This window comes from Alligator mississippiensis, chromosome 8 (assembly GCF_030867095.1).
Source record: "Alligator mississippiensis isolate rAllMis1 chromosome 8, rAllMis1, whole genome shotgun sequence".
In the NCBI taxonomy this organism is placed as follows: domain Eukaryota; kingdom Metazoa; phylum Chordata; order Crocodylia; family Alligatoridae; genus Alligator; species Alligator mississippiensis.
The window spans coordinates 30,793,446-30,810,499 of record NC_081831.1 but is presented as its reverse complement, the minus strand read 5'-3'; the positions used below and the strand labels follow the sequence as shown (position 1 = coordinate 30,810,499).

At 49.5% G+C, this 17,054-nt stretch overlaps 1 protein-coding gene across 5 annotated transcripts in view; it reads right to left on the bottom strand.

Moving 5' to 3' along the window:
* Positions 1-12,778, bottom strand: part of MAP2K4 (mitogen-activated protein kinase kinase 4) — a 213,157-nt gene extending 200,379 nt beyond the window's left edge. For 2 of the 5 annotated variants that reach the window (XM_019481857.2, XM_014598230.3), the window contains exon 1: positions 12,604-12,777. In XM_019481857.2, coding sequence (XP_019337402.1) covers positions 12,604-12,703 — 100 coding nt within the window. In that variant the 5' untranslated portion in view covers positions 12,704-12,777. Of the gene's footprint in view, positions 1-12,603 lie in introns of all 5 variants that reach the window. The other 3 variants (XM_014598221.3, XM_019481858.2, XM_019481859.2) reach the window with 3 other exon arrangements.
* Positions 12,779-17,054: the final 4,276 nt, after the last annotated feature.

Below are 17,054 nucleotides of genomic sequence, written 5' to 3'. Positions count from 1 at the left end.
GATGCCATGTAGGGTCAGACCTAGAAGGGCTGCAACAGGAGCTGTTCCCATAGGACAGATCCACCTGGTCATGGTGGTACTGGTGCCCATGTCACAGGACCCCTGTAAAGGTCTCACTCCATCTCCCCAGTGGCAAACTACTGCTTTAACAATTTGGGGGCTATATTTTAAACAAAGCAGATTTTCTTCCCTATAAATGCTGTAGCAGTATCATAATCATGCTCCCAAGCCCTCCTCATTCCACATATATATGCATTTTAAACACATGTAATTGTGTATGTTCCACTAAACCTGCTTTTCAAAAGTATAGAGTCTCCTTTGTTCTTCCTCTTTTTCCACTCAACTTTCTTCCCCTGGATGGCCTTTGCCTTGACAAGCAGAAAGGGTGTGTTTCTCAATACCCTCAGCTCATTCAAGTTAGCATAATACAATTTAACAAAACTGTTAGCAGCTTTTAAGATACAACCTAACATGTTTAGGTCTTGCCTTTTCTAGGGAAAAGGATAATTATTAACCTCATTAATTGACTGTAGGTAAATCAAGTTTTAAAACTACAAATGCAAAATTATACACTAGTTTACATATGTATTACTTCCTGCATGTTGCTGAAAACCAACAGCTGCATGCAGAGAAACACCAGCTCTGCTGTCTTTATCTTGCTGGGGTTGTAGCTCACATGAAAACTGACAGATATGCACAAACTGAGAAGTATACCTGTTTGCACACTCACATACAAAGATGCCTTTTTTACATATGTTGTGGAAAGTAGCAAGCATGTCCAGACACGTATGCCTATGTCAACTGGCATGTATGTATGAATATGTGTTAGTTTGCTATACCTGTCTAAACTAATACATAAAATTGGGCCTACAAACTTCTACCAAATGAACTCAAGTTTTGTCTACAGAAGTTGAATGCATCTACTCATAAAATTTCTCTAAAACAGCCAACCACTTTTTTCTGCTGGAAGTAGTATATCACACCTCTGAACAAGGAAGGTCCTCTGTTGCCTGAGCATTTGCTAGTTTTAGCAGTCCTGTCGCAGTAATCCCACATTCCTTGTGCTAACAGTTCTGGACAATGAATTTGGCCAATAGAGTTTAAGCCAATCTGACCAGAAACTTGACTACCTTTAAAAAACAGCCTACCAGGTTGGAAACTAATTCCCTGCTTGCATATGGCTGAGACAATCAAGCATGTCTAATATAAGTGTCATAATGGATCAGTCCAGTATCCTGTAAGTCTCAGTCTCAAAGCAGTTTCCCTGGGTGATGTCCACAGGTTCCTTAAATATGGGGGTGCTAGCTGGAGGGGCAGTGGGCGCTAGCTGGAGTTCTCTGTTCAGTGCCCTCCCTTGGCACCCTAGTTATTAACCTTTGACCTTGACTTCAACTTCTGGTCTTTTACCCACTCTCCCAAGTATTCAACACATGCAGTGGCTTCCCTCTAACCAATGAGGGGGCCTTGCAGTTTCCTGGTAGGCCTAGGCCCACCCTACCTGGACAACAAACAGACCGATAATTAAGGACCTACTCAAAACAGCAGTTTCCACAACTACCACGAAAACCAGTGGTTTCCACGATTTTGCATCAAATCACTGGAACAAAAAACTTACTAAAAATAAAATGCTGGCTCCTCACTGGGAACCAGCAGTCGCTATGGCTCAGCATCATGACCTGCTGTGGCAAGCGGTGAGGGGAAGGAGGGAGAGCTGCCGGCATGAAGGGGAGCAGCCGAGACAGCAGCTGCTCCCTCCACTGCTGACTGGCCAAGAGGGCTACCTTTCGTGCAGCCCATCCACTTTCCACCAATCAGCAACAAGCGGCAAGGCCACACAAAAGGCAGACCTCCCCACCGATCAGCAGCAAGGGGTGGGCCACAAGGGCCCCTCTACAACCAGCTTTGGTGGGGGAACCACTGTGATAAGCCTGCTATAACGACAGCCAGCACCATGACTGGCCTGCAAAAATGCCTTTCTGCCACCTGGATTTAGGTAGGTCCCAGCCTATAACACTCTGACCTCAAGAAGCTTCCCTGGGTGGTGTCTGCAGGCTCCTTAGATGCACTCAAGCGGCCACGGGCAGTAGCTGGAGTTCTTTGCTCAGTGTCCTTCCTTGGCATTCGAGTAATTAATCTGTACTCCTCTTCCTGCTTCCTCATGATTTGTCCCATGGAATTAGTTTTCATATATTTAGCAGCCTCCCTCCAACCACTGAGCGGGAGCTTTTAGTTCCAGGTGACCTAGCCCACCACCAACGTATAACAAATGCCAAGGGGTCCTGCCTATATGCTCTTACATAGACTGATCTGTCCCCTGCTTCTTTTTCCTTCCAGATTCCAGCATTTTACTTCTCAATACAGGCTTGCAACCAACACCCTGAGCTCCCATCTAAAGCAGAAGCAAAGTATGGCATCTCCCCATTTTGGGGTTAAGAGGGCTAGCCAATCCCAGTCCTGTGGCAACAGGAAAAACTGTTGTTTATAAGACATTGGCCAGTGCATATGAGAGGAGCAGCACTCAGCATCTGGCCAAAGAAAAAGATCTTCAGCTGGCATACTACCCGGTGGCCCCCATGATGTGCCCCTTCTTTGGGGAGCTGCAAGCCTTCTTAGGCAGGGAGACCACAACAAATCCCAGCTTAACTGTGGATACTTCTAGGTGTCTGTAGCATCCCATGGGCAGATCACTGGCAGTTTATACCAAAGAAGGCTGCTTACAGACATGGGAGGACAAAAAAACCCAGCACTTTACTTTCAGTGTGGTATGCCCCCACACTGAGTGTAGTGCATGTCCAGAAGGGGCATCAGGTTAGTTGGACCTGGCTCACCCAACGTCTATAGACTGCGCTTCAGCAGGGCTTTTTGGCATTTTTACCTCATAGCTGATTGAATCAGCTTTAGATATAAGCACCAACACCACCCTCCTTCCCCCCAAACACCTGATAGAAACAGATGCTGGGGAGCTAGGTCAAACTAATGTACTTCCTCTTCTGGTAAAGTGCTGGGGGGGGGGGGGGGGGTCCCATGCCTGTCAGCACCCAAAGATAACAACCTCTCTGACAAAGAGGAGGCAGATGGGACTCTGATACTGACATATCCAACAACCAGTTTCTGCCTGAGAGCCAAGATACCCAAAACCAGGGGCAGTCCCAGCAGGAACTCCAAAACAAGCTCTGATAAGCACTGCAATCAATGCCTTGTCAGTTCTAGAGCCTGACTGTTCTTCCCCAGCATGTCTTCTCCAACCTGTTTTCATCTCACACCTTCTCTACCAGCACTGCATGTTTAAAAGGGAAAGCAGGGTTTGCAGAAACTGCTTTATTGCCCACTAGTTGCCCAGACACACAAAAACACACAAACAAAAAGAGAGAAGCGCTGCCTGACAAAAAGCTTTCCTTTTTTTGTCACAGATGGCTGTTTCATGTCTCCTGGTCTCAGTGGTTGTTTTATACCTCGTAAACCACCAGGTGCTGTCTGTAAGTATAGTAGATCCATAGATGCATTGCTGGTTGGGAAGAGAGTAGGGATATGAATGGTTAAACATTTAAACAATAGGAGTATTTATACCAGTAATGCATTACCAGTTAACGGGCCACAGCCTAGTGAGGCAAGGCAGGCAGGAGGAAGGATGGGAAGAAGGAGCAAGGAGGAGGGGTAAAAGGGGACTAGTAAGTACCCAGAGCTAGTCTACTCCCTCCCTTCCAGTGCACTGGGGAGGTGCAACAGGTTGGGAAAGCCCCTCACCTGCTGCTGCCACTTGCTCCCCACACTGCTCCAAAAAAAACGGCTGCAACCCCTCCCCTGTAGCAGGGCAGGCACAGCCTGGGGACTAGGTATGTGTTATTGGTTAACCCAGGGGTTGTCAACCGCGGGTATGCATACCCCTGGGGGTACTTGGGAAGCCCCCACAGGGTATGCGGCAGCAGCATGAAGAAGCGGGGGGCACTTCCAGTTTTGCCAGCGGCACTTCCATTTTCGCTGCTGGGGCTTCTGGTTTCGCCACGAAGGACCTCTCCCTCCCTCTCCCCACCATCTCTGCTCACCAACCAGCTGGGGCCAGTGGGCATACACCAACCAAAAAAGATTGAAAACCCCTGGGTCAACCATTTAACCAATATAATTAGAGGAGGTTAAACAGATTATTTTTTTAATGATATTTACATCTCTAGAAGAGAGATCTTGCTGGGAAACTTTTTAAGCACAGTGTGGTCACAAGCTTTTAAGTATTAGCACATCACTGGTAGAGGTAAACGAAGGAGTTCTATCAGGAACCAGAGGCGAGATCAAAGTCTCCATAACTTCAGGTCCTTGTCCTCTGAACAGATATGCTGTTTCTCCAACTTGCAGAATGTTGCAGAGAATCTTGCTCACCTAAACAGAATATATGTGAGCATTGTGTACCCTTCCCCATCAGCTAATATTAATGTGCATAAAGCAGTCTCTGTGACCCACAAGTCCCTGAATCACCATGGAAAAATACCTTTTCTTGTGGACATATCCAGAGGCTAAGTGGAAGGTGGTATGAATAAGTATACAAGTCATATATAGGCCCAACACTGCTTAGAAACCCATTGCCTCAAAACCCCTGTATTATGTCATTACATGAGGGTACTCCTGAAGTTATTAAGAATAGATTAGACAAACATTTGTCTAGTATGGCTTAGATCAGGGGTGTCAAACTCACCCAATGGCCCAAGCCAGAGCCAGACCACAGGGCTCCTCACAGGCTAGCTGTGGGGCCATCAGCTGTAGCACTGGTTGTAGGGGTGGTGGCAGAGGCAGCAACAGTGATGAAACTGGCCATGGGGCAAACAGTGATGGGCCAAGGGGTGGTGGTCCCAAGTGTTTGCAGGGCAAGTAGGCCTCACTCACCCAACTGCCATTGACAGCTATGTCCAATGGGGCTCCAGGACCCAGAATGTGCAACATGGTTTATAACCAAGGACTCAATCATGCTAAAGAACCCTTTGAAATCCATGTCAGGAACAAGAAAAGGACCAGAGCAAGCAGCAAGCACTAAAAAATAGCAGGCTCAAACACAAAAGAATCAAGGTAGGCAGAGACAAATATATTGCGGATAAAAGATGCTGCTTACCCAGCACTCCCTTGGGATGGCCTGTTCACCTCCACTCCCAGTACACTGGTTTGGAAGTTGCAATGAAGGCCACTGGTGATACCTTCCCAGAGCACACTTCAGGTTAAGCCAGCACAGCTGCTTGCAATAGAGACAAAGTGCCAGCAGAGGTATGGTGATACGTACAGCCACTCACAGCTTAGTAGTGGTGGTTGCTGTATACTAAGGTGGCCAACCTGTGGCACACATGCCACAGGTGGCACCGGGAGCCTGCATGTATGGCACACGGCAAATCAGGGAGGGAGCAGGGAACACACCAGCAGACAGGGCAGGGAGCAGAAAGCAGAGCAGCACATCAATCAGGTAGCACAGGGCAGGGCAGAAAGCAGAACGACAAACTGGGCAAGGGAAGGGGACCAGAGTGACACTCATGAAGTGTGCCGTGCCTACCTCATGGCATGCCTGCCAGAAAGGCTGGCCCCCACTGCGGGACACCAACAGAACTCTGTGGTGTAGACGAGGTAAGGTTAACTATCGTTCTATCAGAAAAACACTTACTTTGAAACACGAGTTTACTCGAGTACCTAATACTTTTTAAATTGTGACTTGCTTTTTCTATACCATCATATAGACAGATTTAATATTTTTTTTTTAAATATAGTTTCTGATGTAAAGGACTAGTTCTTTCTTTCACTTTCTCTCCACCTCTTCTCACTTTTAATATGTTCATCTGTACCTGCATGTCCCTCATGCTTCCCTACCTGATTTATATTATCCATTTTCCCTGGCTTTGTTACTTGAATTTCAGGAGCCCTGATAGCTCTTTTATCAGCAGCCAATCTAAGAGACAAGTTTACAGGCAGACTGCTTACAACCCCAAAATACAAGCTGCACACTTGTGGACAGCCAGATACACACTGAGGCAAAAGTACAGTATAGATTCTCACCTACACCACCTACAGAAATAGCAAATTCCCTCACCTACTTATACATCTCCATTTCAGTTAGTGTATAAGATGCACCTTCACCCTGCCTTCAGCACAATTTCAGATTAACACATTACTACCTCTCTATTTTCTGTTCAATTTATTCCCCTCCTAAATCATGACAACTGATTCTCTTGAGTTTTCTTCCTTAGAATGATTCTGGGAGCTGTCTCTCAGCACTAGCTGGGATTCATCTCTCATACCTTCTCATTTCCACTCTGGACCCCAATAATAACTCAGACTAACTAGTCAGTCTTCTAGCCTCCAGACCCCAAGGCCATCCTATGATTTCACTAGTTCAGTGTTCCTCAGCCTGTGGGTCATGACCCAAAAGTGGGTCACAAGAATATATGAAAGGGTTGTGAACAAACTTTAAAAATAGATCAACAAACTTTAAAAATGGATTCTCCTTTAAAAGAAGAAAAACATGGGAAACCCTGGCTTTTCCCTTGAAGGCTGGCAGAGTTCCAGCCTGCAAGGGGCTGCTTGCCCCCCTACCCCTGGCCCCACACACTGGGGAGCTAGAGCCTGGGTGGGGGGCCTGTGGATCCGGAGTGAGGGGCACCGGGTGGGGACTGGCCACTGATGTTTACAAATGGGTCCCGATACAAAAAGGTTGAGAACCACTGCTCTAGTTCATCAGACCCAATTCTGGCTCCCATTCATTCCAAGTTCTGCAAACCCCCATGGGGCCCTTACCTCAGAAAGGTCATCCATACCAGCTTAAATTCTCCTCAATTCACAAGCTTCCTCATTAAGAAAAGCTACCATCCTGTACTGACAGCACCAGTCCCTAGTCTCCAGCGGAAAAGTGGAGCAGCCAAGGCCTGTGAAGCTTCCCTGCAGGCTCCCTTGTGCTAGGAGGAGGGAAGAACCAAAGCTCTTGACCAGGTCATTAGGAAGCAGGAAAGAAGAGACAACAGGAGCGACAAGCACCTTCAGCAGCAGAGAAAGATTAGTTGCTTATGGTAGCCTGGCATGCACAGAGGGAACAACAGAGAGTGGAGGAAGAATACAGGAGAGACTGTCCCCTTTACTGACATCCTGCAACAAAGAACCAAGCATGTGTGCCTGCAACTAGCCTCAACATAATATTTTGTTCCATACAACACCATGCAAGATAGCTATTTCCTGTACAGAAGATAAAATGGGTTTTGTAGTGTGCCCAAGGGCACAATATACATCAGATGCTGAACCAGGCTTACAACCAAGAATTCCAGGTACGTGCCTATTCCATTTAGCCACAATGCTAACCAAAGAAGTCCACCTTACTGTGTCTCAATATTGCCATCTGTAAAATAGGAACATGACTTCACAGCCTGCTAAGAGCTCCTTGCTAGCAAAACAATTTGCAGTAATAGTGGCCCTATTTTGTCTAAAAATGTTTGCACAATTGCTACTACCTAAAACCTGCCCTGGATCACCAATCCCAACTGTCCTTCCTGCCTACCAAGAAAACTTTTACACAAGAAGTTCCCTGCACGGAACCAAGGTCACTCTAGCACAGGAATGTTGAAGATATGGCCTGAGGGCTAAATCCATCCTGTAGAGTTGTATCCATTTGGCCCACAGAGTTGGAAATTTGGTGGTTGGCTGAGCAGTAGCAGCAGTAATTGCTACCACTGCTCATCCCACTGCCAAATTTCTGGCTCTGTAGAGAACCCCATGGGATGGATTCAGAGCACAAAGCTTCCTCATCTGGCCTATGGGTCTAGAAAATTGGCCATGGGAAGAATGGCAGCTGCCACAGCTTCAGAAGCCATGGCAATTACTGGTAATGCTGACACCACCGAAGTCCAGCCCTACAGGCCAAATGATATGGCTCTGCACTTCAAATCCAGCAAGCAGTCCAGCCCTGAAGGGACAGCTGTTTGACACCCCTGCCCTAGCACATTTCCTATCAATGCAATTGATTAGAAAACAAAATTAAAAAAAATACTAAGGCAGCCACAGTAACATCCACAGTAACCTGAGTTCACAAATTACCACAACAGCCACATGCAGTTTGAGCCTTCACAGCCGCAACCAAATTTCCCTTTCCAAATACCATCTAAAAAGTCATAACATCTACATAAGCTTGTTCAAAAATGTGTACTTTTAGGTAATAACATACATGCTTCCACAGGGAATACATGCTTATGGGTGAAATATCTTTGCTTCTGAGGACAAATTTAAACTTTTATGTGCAGTGTAATCTAAAAGAATTGTATGCTTAAAAAAAACAAAAACTTCCTTTTTTCTCCAAAGGCATAATGCTGATGTTGCTATGTTGCTGCAGATGCATGTCCAGTACAGTATATACCTGTCAAGTAGGGGTACAGAACAGACTCTCAGCACTGAACACAAATGGAGCTCAGGAGGACAAGTGATACAGGACAAGTAGAGGAAAGGAAAAAAACACAGGAAACTCTTGTTATTCACAGGCTCGGCATTTGCGGTTTCAGATATTCGCGAATAACAAACCCGCAATGTAATACACTTAAAGGAGCACCTTGGGAGCTCCGCGCTTGCTACCGCCGTGCTCCACCGCCACCAGAGCAGCCGTGCCCCCCTCCCCCCCCAGCCGCCAGAGGCGCTGAGTTCAAACACAGACAGCGTTCATGAACGCAATGCCTTATTCGCGATGTTGCCATTAGCATGGGATACAAGAATATATCCCCCGCAAATGGCAAGGATTACCTGTACAATATTACAATTATATGGGGGATTATAACTGCCATTCTTCTCATACTTCACACTTCTGTTTTTATTTTAATACGGGGCTGTCCAACTGCCTGCCCACGAGGGGTTAAATTGTGGTCCCTGAGCTCCTGCCAAACCACTGCTCCCCCCATGACTCTGGCTACAACACTCCAGGCTCCCCCTGCCCCACAACTCCCTCACTCCCCCCTTTCACCACCTGCCCTCACCTTAGGAAGCAGGGCAGCTTGTGGTGTAAGGGGAGCACGAGATGAGCCTGGGAACACACAGGCATGCAGTGGAGGTGGATGGCAGACTACAACAAAGGCAGGCACACCACGCAGCAGTATGGGGGAGGGAGTTGTTGCAGGTGTATGGCGCAATAAGATGGCGAGGCATCCAGGGTGCACAGTCCAGGGGTCTCATAACTCACCCTGGTGCAGCATACGTGCATGCGGTTTTCTCCGCCTTCCCTTCCCACCCAGCATGGGTGGGGGGGCTGTCCCCCAGCCATTTAAAAGCTGGACTGCCCTGAAATGTTTCAAAACATGCTGCATAACAACATTTTAAACACGACTTTGCACTTAGTGTAGACAGGGCAGGGTGTGCATGTTAACAGGCTGTGGTCAATCTCGGAGGAGACTCCCAAGTCAACCAGAACTAGAAAACATGCTTTTAAACACTTATCTTTGTGCCATAATTCAACAGCCTAGACCAGGGGTCAGCAACATTGTAGCAGCCTAGGCTGCTTGAATGGATTTTAGCTCCAAGCATGGGCTGCTTTCACCCCTGCTGAAGTCAGGAGTCACCTCTCCCTGGCAGCAGGGCCACTACTGCTTCTCCCTGGTGCCTGATGGCTGCACAAAGCCCTCCCACAGAAGACAGGCCACAAGAGTCCCCAGCTCCAGGCCAGTTTCAACATGCTGGCTCTAGCTTGCTGATCCCTGACTGAGGCTCTTTCAGGTTTGAACTCAAAGATCCTCAGCCTTAATCACTCTGCAGTTCTTTGCTACTTTATTATGCTTGCTTCTTTTGTATCTTCTAGTCTCTCTTCTCAAAGCAGATGTCTAGGTGATATTTAAATGATTCATATGTGATTAAAGCATTATCCTCTTATTTTGGCTTTAGCTAAAATTTAAGATACTCTTAAAGTGTTTGGAAAAAAAGACAGCACAATTTTTCCAATCAATACATATTTTATTTGGAAGATTTTTGAATTTTTTAAAGAGTAGCTTATATAAAAACTTAGCATCTAGGATGGTTTAGACAGCGACAATTCTACCTTAAGCAGGGGGTTGGACTAGGTCAGCATTTCTCAATCTGTGGATCGCAACCCAAAAGAATATACAAAAGGGTCACGAACCAACTTTAAAAATAGATTCTCCCTTAAGAAAGAAAAGTGTGGGAAACATGGCTTTTCCCTTGCAGGCTAGCAGAGTGGGGGGGGGGGGAGGGGGCGGGCAGCAGGTCAGGAAGGAAGGGCTCTGGGTCAAGACTGGCCACTGATGTTTACAAATGGGTCCTGGTACAAAAAAGGTTGAGAACCACTGGACTAGGTGACCTCCTGAAGTCCCTTCCAGCCTTACTTTTCTATGATTATCCTTGTAAAAATACTGGATTCTTCTTTAAATGACTATTTTAAAACTCCACATGTATTGAAGAAGTTAAATATTTGACAAATAAATGCTACTAGTAGTGCTTAAGATTGCTACAGACTGAGAGGACACTGTTTTCATACTGCAGTAACACAACAGAAAAAAAAATGCCACGTGCTCTTTGAGATCTTGTCTTCATTTTTTTAAAGAAAAAATAAACCATTGCTTTCTTTGTGATGGTGCAAATAGAGCGGGATATAATAACAAGACATCTGTGTGTCATTTTTCTCCAGTAATAGTTTCTACAATAATAATTTACTATCCTATAAATGGTACTGCACTTAAGTTGTGGGAAGAGATGTGGTGATTAATTTGGTTAGCACAGGGCTGTCTAACATCTATGCCACGGAGGCCACACATTGCCTGGGCATGCTGTGTGGACACTACCCCCCACCACATGCTGGTCCACTAAGCAGGTACACAAGCACCAAGATCTGGGGGAGCAACTCTTCAGGAAGGCACCCCTGGGGAAGACAAGGACCAGCGGTCACAAACTAACAGAGGGAAGCTTTAGACTGGACATAAGGAAGAACTTCTTCTCCGGAAGGGTAACTATAACCTGGAACACACTCCTGGCAGAGGTGGTGCTGTCGCCATCCTTGGAGGTATTCAAGAGGAGGCTGGATAAGCGCCTCAACCAGCTAGTTTGAGCTCATTATCTTCCTGCCATGGGCAGGGGACCGAACCTGATGATCTTCCAGGTCCCTTCTGGTCCATTGATTCTATGAAGCACAGCTCCTCCCTGCAACAACACATGCCCACATAGGAGCCCCCCTACCCTACTGCAGCCCACAACCCTGTTTCCTTCCCCCTCCCCCCTTTCACCCTCAGCTCCTTGCTCTGCCTCACTGCCCCACCCCCCGGGGCAAAGGCAGAAAGTGGCAGCTGGAAGAGGGAGAGGGAAGCCTTCAGCTATGATTACAGCCAGAGCAATGGGGAACAGCAGCTGGGTGAAACCCCAGGGTCCCGCAATGCCCGCTGGCCAGCCCTTGGACAACCCTATTTTGTTAGGTTGCACAACCCTCAGAAAGTGACAGCTGGCCAGAGACAGCCATGCGCTTACAAAGTTTAAACTTGTGCTTACAATGTTTAGCTTTCCAGGAATGACACTTCTTACAACAATGGACATCAGCCACTATTAATCTGAACTTTGATTAGGAAACTGGCTTCTAAATCAAGTGGCATCTGAGATCTGCCCCATCGCTTGGCCTGACTTGCTGTTGGAAAATGAGCAAGACTTTAAGTGTGGCTACTCCCATTGCTATTGCACATCTATGCTGGGGGGACGGGGGAGGTATTTATCTGCATCAACTCCTTCCAAGCACAGAATCTGCCCAGTCAAGATGGGGCTGGAAACCCTCCCGGAAGTCACTGCCACCTGAAATCACACAAGAGAGGGCAACCTGGCACTCTGCCTCTGACCAATGTCATGTCCTGGGACCAGCAGGAACAGGCCCTGCGAGATGAGTCACGGGCCAGGCAGGGACCCGCCGTGTTCACACAGCGGCCGGCCGGCTGGGCGGGCGGGCGCTGCTGCACGAACGCGGCCCCGGCCCCGGCCCGGCCCGGCCCGGCCGCAGAGCGGCGCCTCCCGCAGGCGCTCTGCTCGGAGGCGGCGCCCGCAGCCAGGCCCACGGCGGCCCATGCAGCCGCCACCCCAGCCGCCCGCTCCCGAGCGCCCAGCAGCAGGCACCCGCTGCGGGCCGGGCCCAAGCCGCCTGGCCCCGGCTCCGAGCCTGCGGGGTCGAGCCAGCGCCACCGCGCACGGGCCCCCGGCGCTCCCCCGGCCCGGCCGCAGCCCCCACCCCGCCCCCGGCACACGGTGGGGCCGCGCCGGGCCGCCCCCCCGGGCACTCGAGCTTCGGGCCCCGGCCCGGCCGCTCCCTCCTCCTCCTCCCGGCTCGGCTCGGCTCGGCCCGGCCCGGCCCGGCCCGGCCCGCAGCGCCCACACGCGCAGGCCCCGGCCTGGCCCCACGAGCCGCCGCTGCCGGCCCGAGGAGGGCCCAGGAACGAGCTCGAGGCCTCGGAGCCGCATCTGGGGCCGCCGCCGCGGGCAGCGCGAGCCTCCGCGCCGCAGCCCCCGGGCCCGGCCGCACCGCTCCGCTTTGCCCCGCCGCAGCGCCTTGCCCGGCGGGGCCTGGGGCCGGGGGCCGGGAGCCGGGAGCGGGGCCGGGCCGGGCAGGCGGGGCCTAGCGCGGAGCTCGCTTACCCTGCATGCTGCTGACCGCCGCGTGCGTCTGCGAGCCCGAGCCCGGCGTGCTGCTGCCGCTGCTGGAGCCGGAGCCGGAGCTGGAGCTGGGAGTCGCCATTGTGCGCGCCAGACACGGAGCAGCGCCGCGGCTGCAATGCAGCAGGGACCCTCCCAGGCAGGACACCTAGAGCCCCGACTCCGTATAGCAGCCGCGGAGCCTCGTCCGCCCGCCCGCCCGGCCCCTAGGCTGGGGCTCCCAGCTTAACCCCTCCCTGGCGGGCCGTGCAAGCCCCGTCTCGCCACCCCCTGCGCGCTCGGGCCAGGACCGGCCCCGCCGCCGGCTCCCGGGGCACTTGCCGGCTGTCCCTCCGCCGCCAGGCCCCGGCCGGGACCGCAGGCGGTGTCACCCGGGACAAGGCGTCCCCATAGTCGGACGCGCCCAGCCGGGAAGGCTCCAGGTTACTAGCCGAGGGGACTGCTTGGTCCAGATCCCGCCGCAGGACAAAGGGGCTGCCGCGTCTTGCATCTCACCGGCCACCCCCTTTCCTGGGGCTCAGCCCTGCCCCGAACACGGACTGCGAGGATACTGGCCCTTTAAGAGGCTTGCACCGCTGTCATCGTCCCCCTCCTCCGGACCTAGCCGCGCTGTGGGTTAGGAGCGAGGGCTCCGGGCGGTGATCTGTGGAGTTGTCTCCCAATTATATCCCTCTCCTTTGCTGATTGTTTTACTAAAGGCTAACCCCTTCCTGGAATCTGACAAGGGCTCCCCTGCTGAACACACAAGTGGCAAGTGGGACCAGGTACAGGTTGAGGGATGGGACAGATGAGAGTCCCTAGTGCAGCTGAACCTCTCCAGAAATGCTGTAGAAGACTGGAAGAGATTCAGGTAACAATTTGAATTATTCTTGAAAACAAGTGCAGTACAGAAAAAAAGTGAGGAGCAGAAGGTAGTCAGTTTTCTGAATATTAGAGGGACAGATAGGTAACTTTGTTTAATAGTTGTATACTGACTACAAGAGAGAGCCAGTTATGAGACCAGGAGCTTGCCAAGTCCTTAATAAGAGTCTAGGCATTATTGGGAATTGGAAAGCGGAGAATTAGAAGAAGAGCGCTGAAGGAACCAGACTTCGATTTGGCTGAAGCAATTAGAATGTGCCAGGCTGCCAAGCTCATTCAGTGCTGAACATGAGGAAGGAAAATGAAATCCAGCTACTGCTGACCTGCTTAGAAATCAAAAAAAGTTGCAAACAGCGGAAGGTAAGCATGCAGCTTCAGGCAAGCAAAGCTGCTGCTCCAACCAGAAGCTTGTCAACTGCAGGAAGAATGCAGGCAAATTCTGGCAACATCAGTGACTACAGATGCTGTGGAGGAAAGTACACATCTGGGCCATGTCCTGCCTGTGGACAGAAGTGTCATGTATACCTAAAGCTGAATCACTTTTCTGTGCTCTGCAGCCAAGGCCAGGATATTCATAGAAAGAAACAAGGCATAGGCCCCTGGCAGACATTACACTTAAATTGCAATTAGGCTGTTAATCACAGTTTAAATAGTAACCTGACCATGTGTTCAGGGAATTAATGACACCACAAAAAGGGAAACCAGCCAGAAACATATTATACAAGGTGAACATCTCTAGCCAGGCCCAGTACAATCCTGATCCAGCGCATGATCAGTGATCCTTGGTCTGCCTGGGGAACTACAACAGGCCTGGTTGGAGCCCTGGTGTGGGCCTGGAGCCAGCCAACAGTCATATATCCAGCTTTCAACTTGCCAGTGTAGGCAGCCTAAGATCATGATCCCAAGCTCTCCCTGCACTGGCAAAGAGGACACAGTTGGGATCCAACACCTGATTCCAAAATTGTGTCTCTTGCCATGCACTTGTGGCATGATAGGAGATGCAGTTATTAGGACTGAAGAGTCAGATCCCATTGCGCCTTTAAATGAATGTCTGTCAGCAGCTGTATACGTGCTTCACACTGCAGAAGGAAACAGCAGCACAATGCACAGAAAAGGGTGCAACAACACTGACTTCAGAGAAGAGAATTTCTTCATAGGAATTATGCAACGTGAAGACATCTCTAATGATTGGACCATTACGATGAACACAGATGGAACTTTTATTGCCTATATGTTAGATATTGCTCCACAGGTGAATGTAACTGCAGAGTCTGTCACTAACAGTCTGAAGGTAAAAACCTACCCACATTGAGTTGAGACAGGTAAATCAGGTAAATGTTAAATTATATGGTGGGGAACCAATTCTAGTAAAAGGTATTTATGAAATAGAGTTAAAACTAAATATGTTCATAGATTGTAAGGCCAGAAGGAACCCTGGAAGATCATTGGGTCCAGCCCTCTGCACCAAGCAGCAAAGATAACTGGGGTCAGGTGACCCCAGCAAAGTGACTATCTAGTCTCTTGAAGATTTCCAGGGTAAATGATTGCACCACCTCTGGGGGGAGCTTATTCCACAGTCTGGACACTCTGACTGTGATGAAGTTTTTCCCTGAATCAGTCTTCCAGGAGTTTGTGGCCATTACTCCTGGTTTTCCCCTCGGGTGCCCTGGTGAACAGTGTCTCGGCCGGGCTGAGCCGACTCGAGGTGATTTAGAAACTGCTCATTCGTCAGGGCGGGCTGGCGAATGGAGAGGCTGACAAGGTTTAATGGTTGTAAAAACGTTACTTACGTCGCGGGTGGCTGCGACGGAAATGGTCCGGTCGTCTGAACAACAATGTGAGTTGCTCCAGCTGGCGAGGCCAAAGCCAGCAAATCCGTCCGTAACTTAAGCCGGCGGGAAAAGGGTACGTCTGGGATTGCGCTCGGCGACGGGAAGAAGGATCGATAGGTGATCAATCTATCGACCAGCTAGCCACAAGTCAGATCTCTTTAGAGGCACTCTGCAGCGTGCTCAAAATTCTTCAACTTGGGCGGAAGTCACGCTAATTTTTAAACGGCCAGCAAGCCAATTACCAGCCGCCACGTGTGAATAATTTAGCACTAGCCAATAGCGGGACACAAATTTGCATTCGAATAGCGGGAATTCTTTGCACCGTGCATTTCTGTGCTGCAAAGGGAAAATGCATCCTGCAAAGACAGCTGCAAATTGGTGGGAACTCTCTCCTGCACGCGGGTTCTTTATGCAGCAAAAAACCTTGCTGTGCAAGAGGCTCTCATGTGACAAGAAAATTCCATAGTGCCGAGGCACCAAAATCACTGGGTTATGACAAACAGTTGCTCACCGAGCCCTTGATATACTCCCCTGATGTAGCGGTAATCTGCTACCAGGTCCCCTATCAGCCTTCTTTTCTTCAGGCTGAAGAGTCCCAAATCTCTCAGCCTTTCCTTGTAAGGCCTGCTGTGTAAGACTCTAACCATATGGGTGGCTCTTCTTTGGACTCACTCAAGCTTGTCCATGTCCTTATTAAAGTGTGGTGCCCAGAACGGGATGCAATACTCCAGCTGTGGTCTCACCAACGCTGAGTAGAGTGGAAGAATCACCTTGGTTTTGCTGGAGATGCGTCGATTTATGCATGCCAGAGTATTATTTGCCCTACTGGCTACAGCATCGCACTGCCAGCTCATATTCATACTGAGGTCTATTATTACCCCCAGGTCCCTTTCATTCGTGGTGCTAGTCAGTTTGGTGCCAAGCCTATGGGTGTGTTGGGGGTTGCTTGTCCCGAGGTGGAGCACTTTACATTTCTCAACGTTGAACTTCATCAGATTCTGATCCACCCAACTTGCTAGCCTGTCTAAATCTGCCTGTATCTGTAGCCTATCTTCAAGAGTGACCACACTTCCTCATAACTTGGTGTCATCCGCGAACTTGGCCAGTGAGCTTTTCACTCCCGCATCCAAATGGTTAATAAAGATGTTGAAAAATATTGTACCAAGCACCAACCCCTGCAGGACGCTGCTGCCCACTTCTCACCAGGATGACACAGATCCGTTCACTACGACTCTATCCTGCAGTCAGTTTCTCACCCACCTGACTGTCTTGGAGTTAAGCCCACAATCCTCCAATTTTCTTGCGAGAACATTGTGGGATACTAGATCAAATGCCTTTTGGAAGTCAAGGTATACAATGTCAACCTGCCCTCTCATGTCCAGGTGGCAAGTTACCTGCTCATAGGAGATGAGGTTGGTAAGGCAAGACCTTCCTGTGACAAAGCCATGCTGACTATCATTCAGAATCTTACCTTCTTCAAGCTTATCGCAGATAGACTCCTTGATGAGCTTTTCTAGGATTTTCCCTAGGATGGAAGTTAGGCTGATTGGCCTATAGTTACCCAGGTCCTCCCTCCAGCCTTTCTTGTGCATGGGCACAACACTGGCCCTCTTCCAGTCCTCAGGGACTTCTCCAGAGCGCCATGAATTGTGAAAGTTTCGCCAGAGATTCTACAATGATTTCAGCCAGCTCCTTCAGCATTGTTGGATGAAGATCTCCGGTCCCACTAACTTGTATATG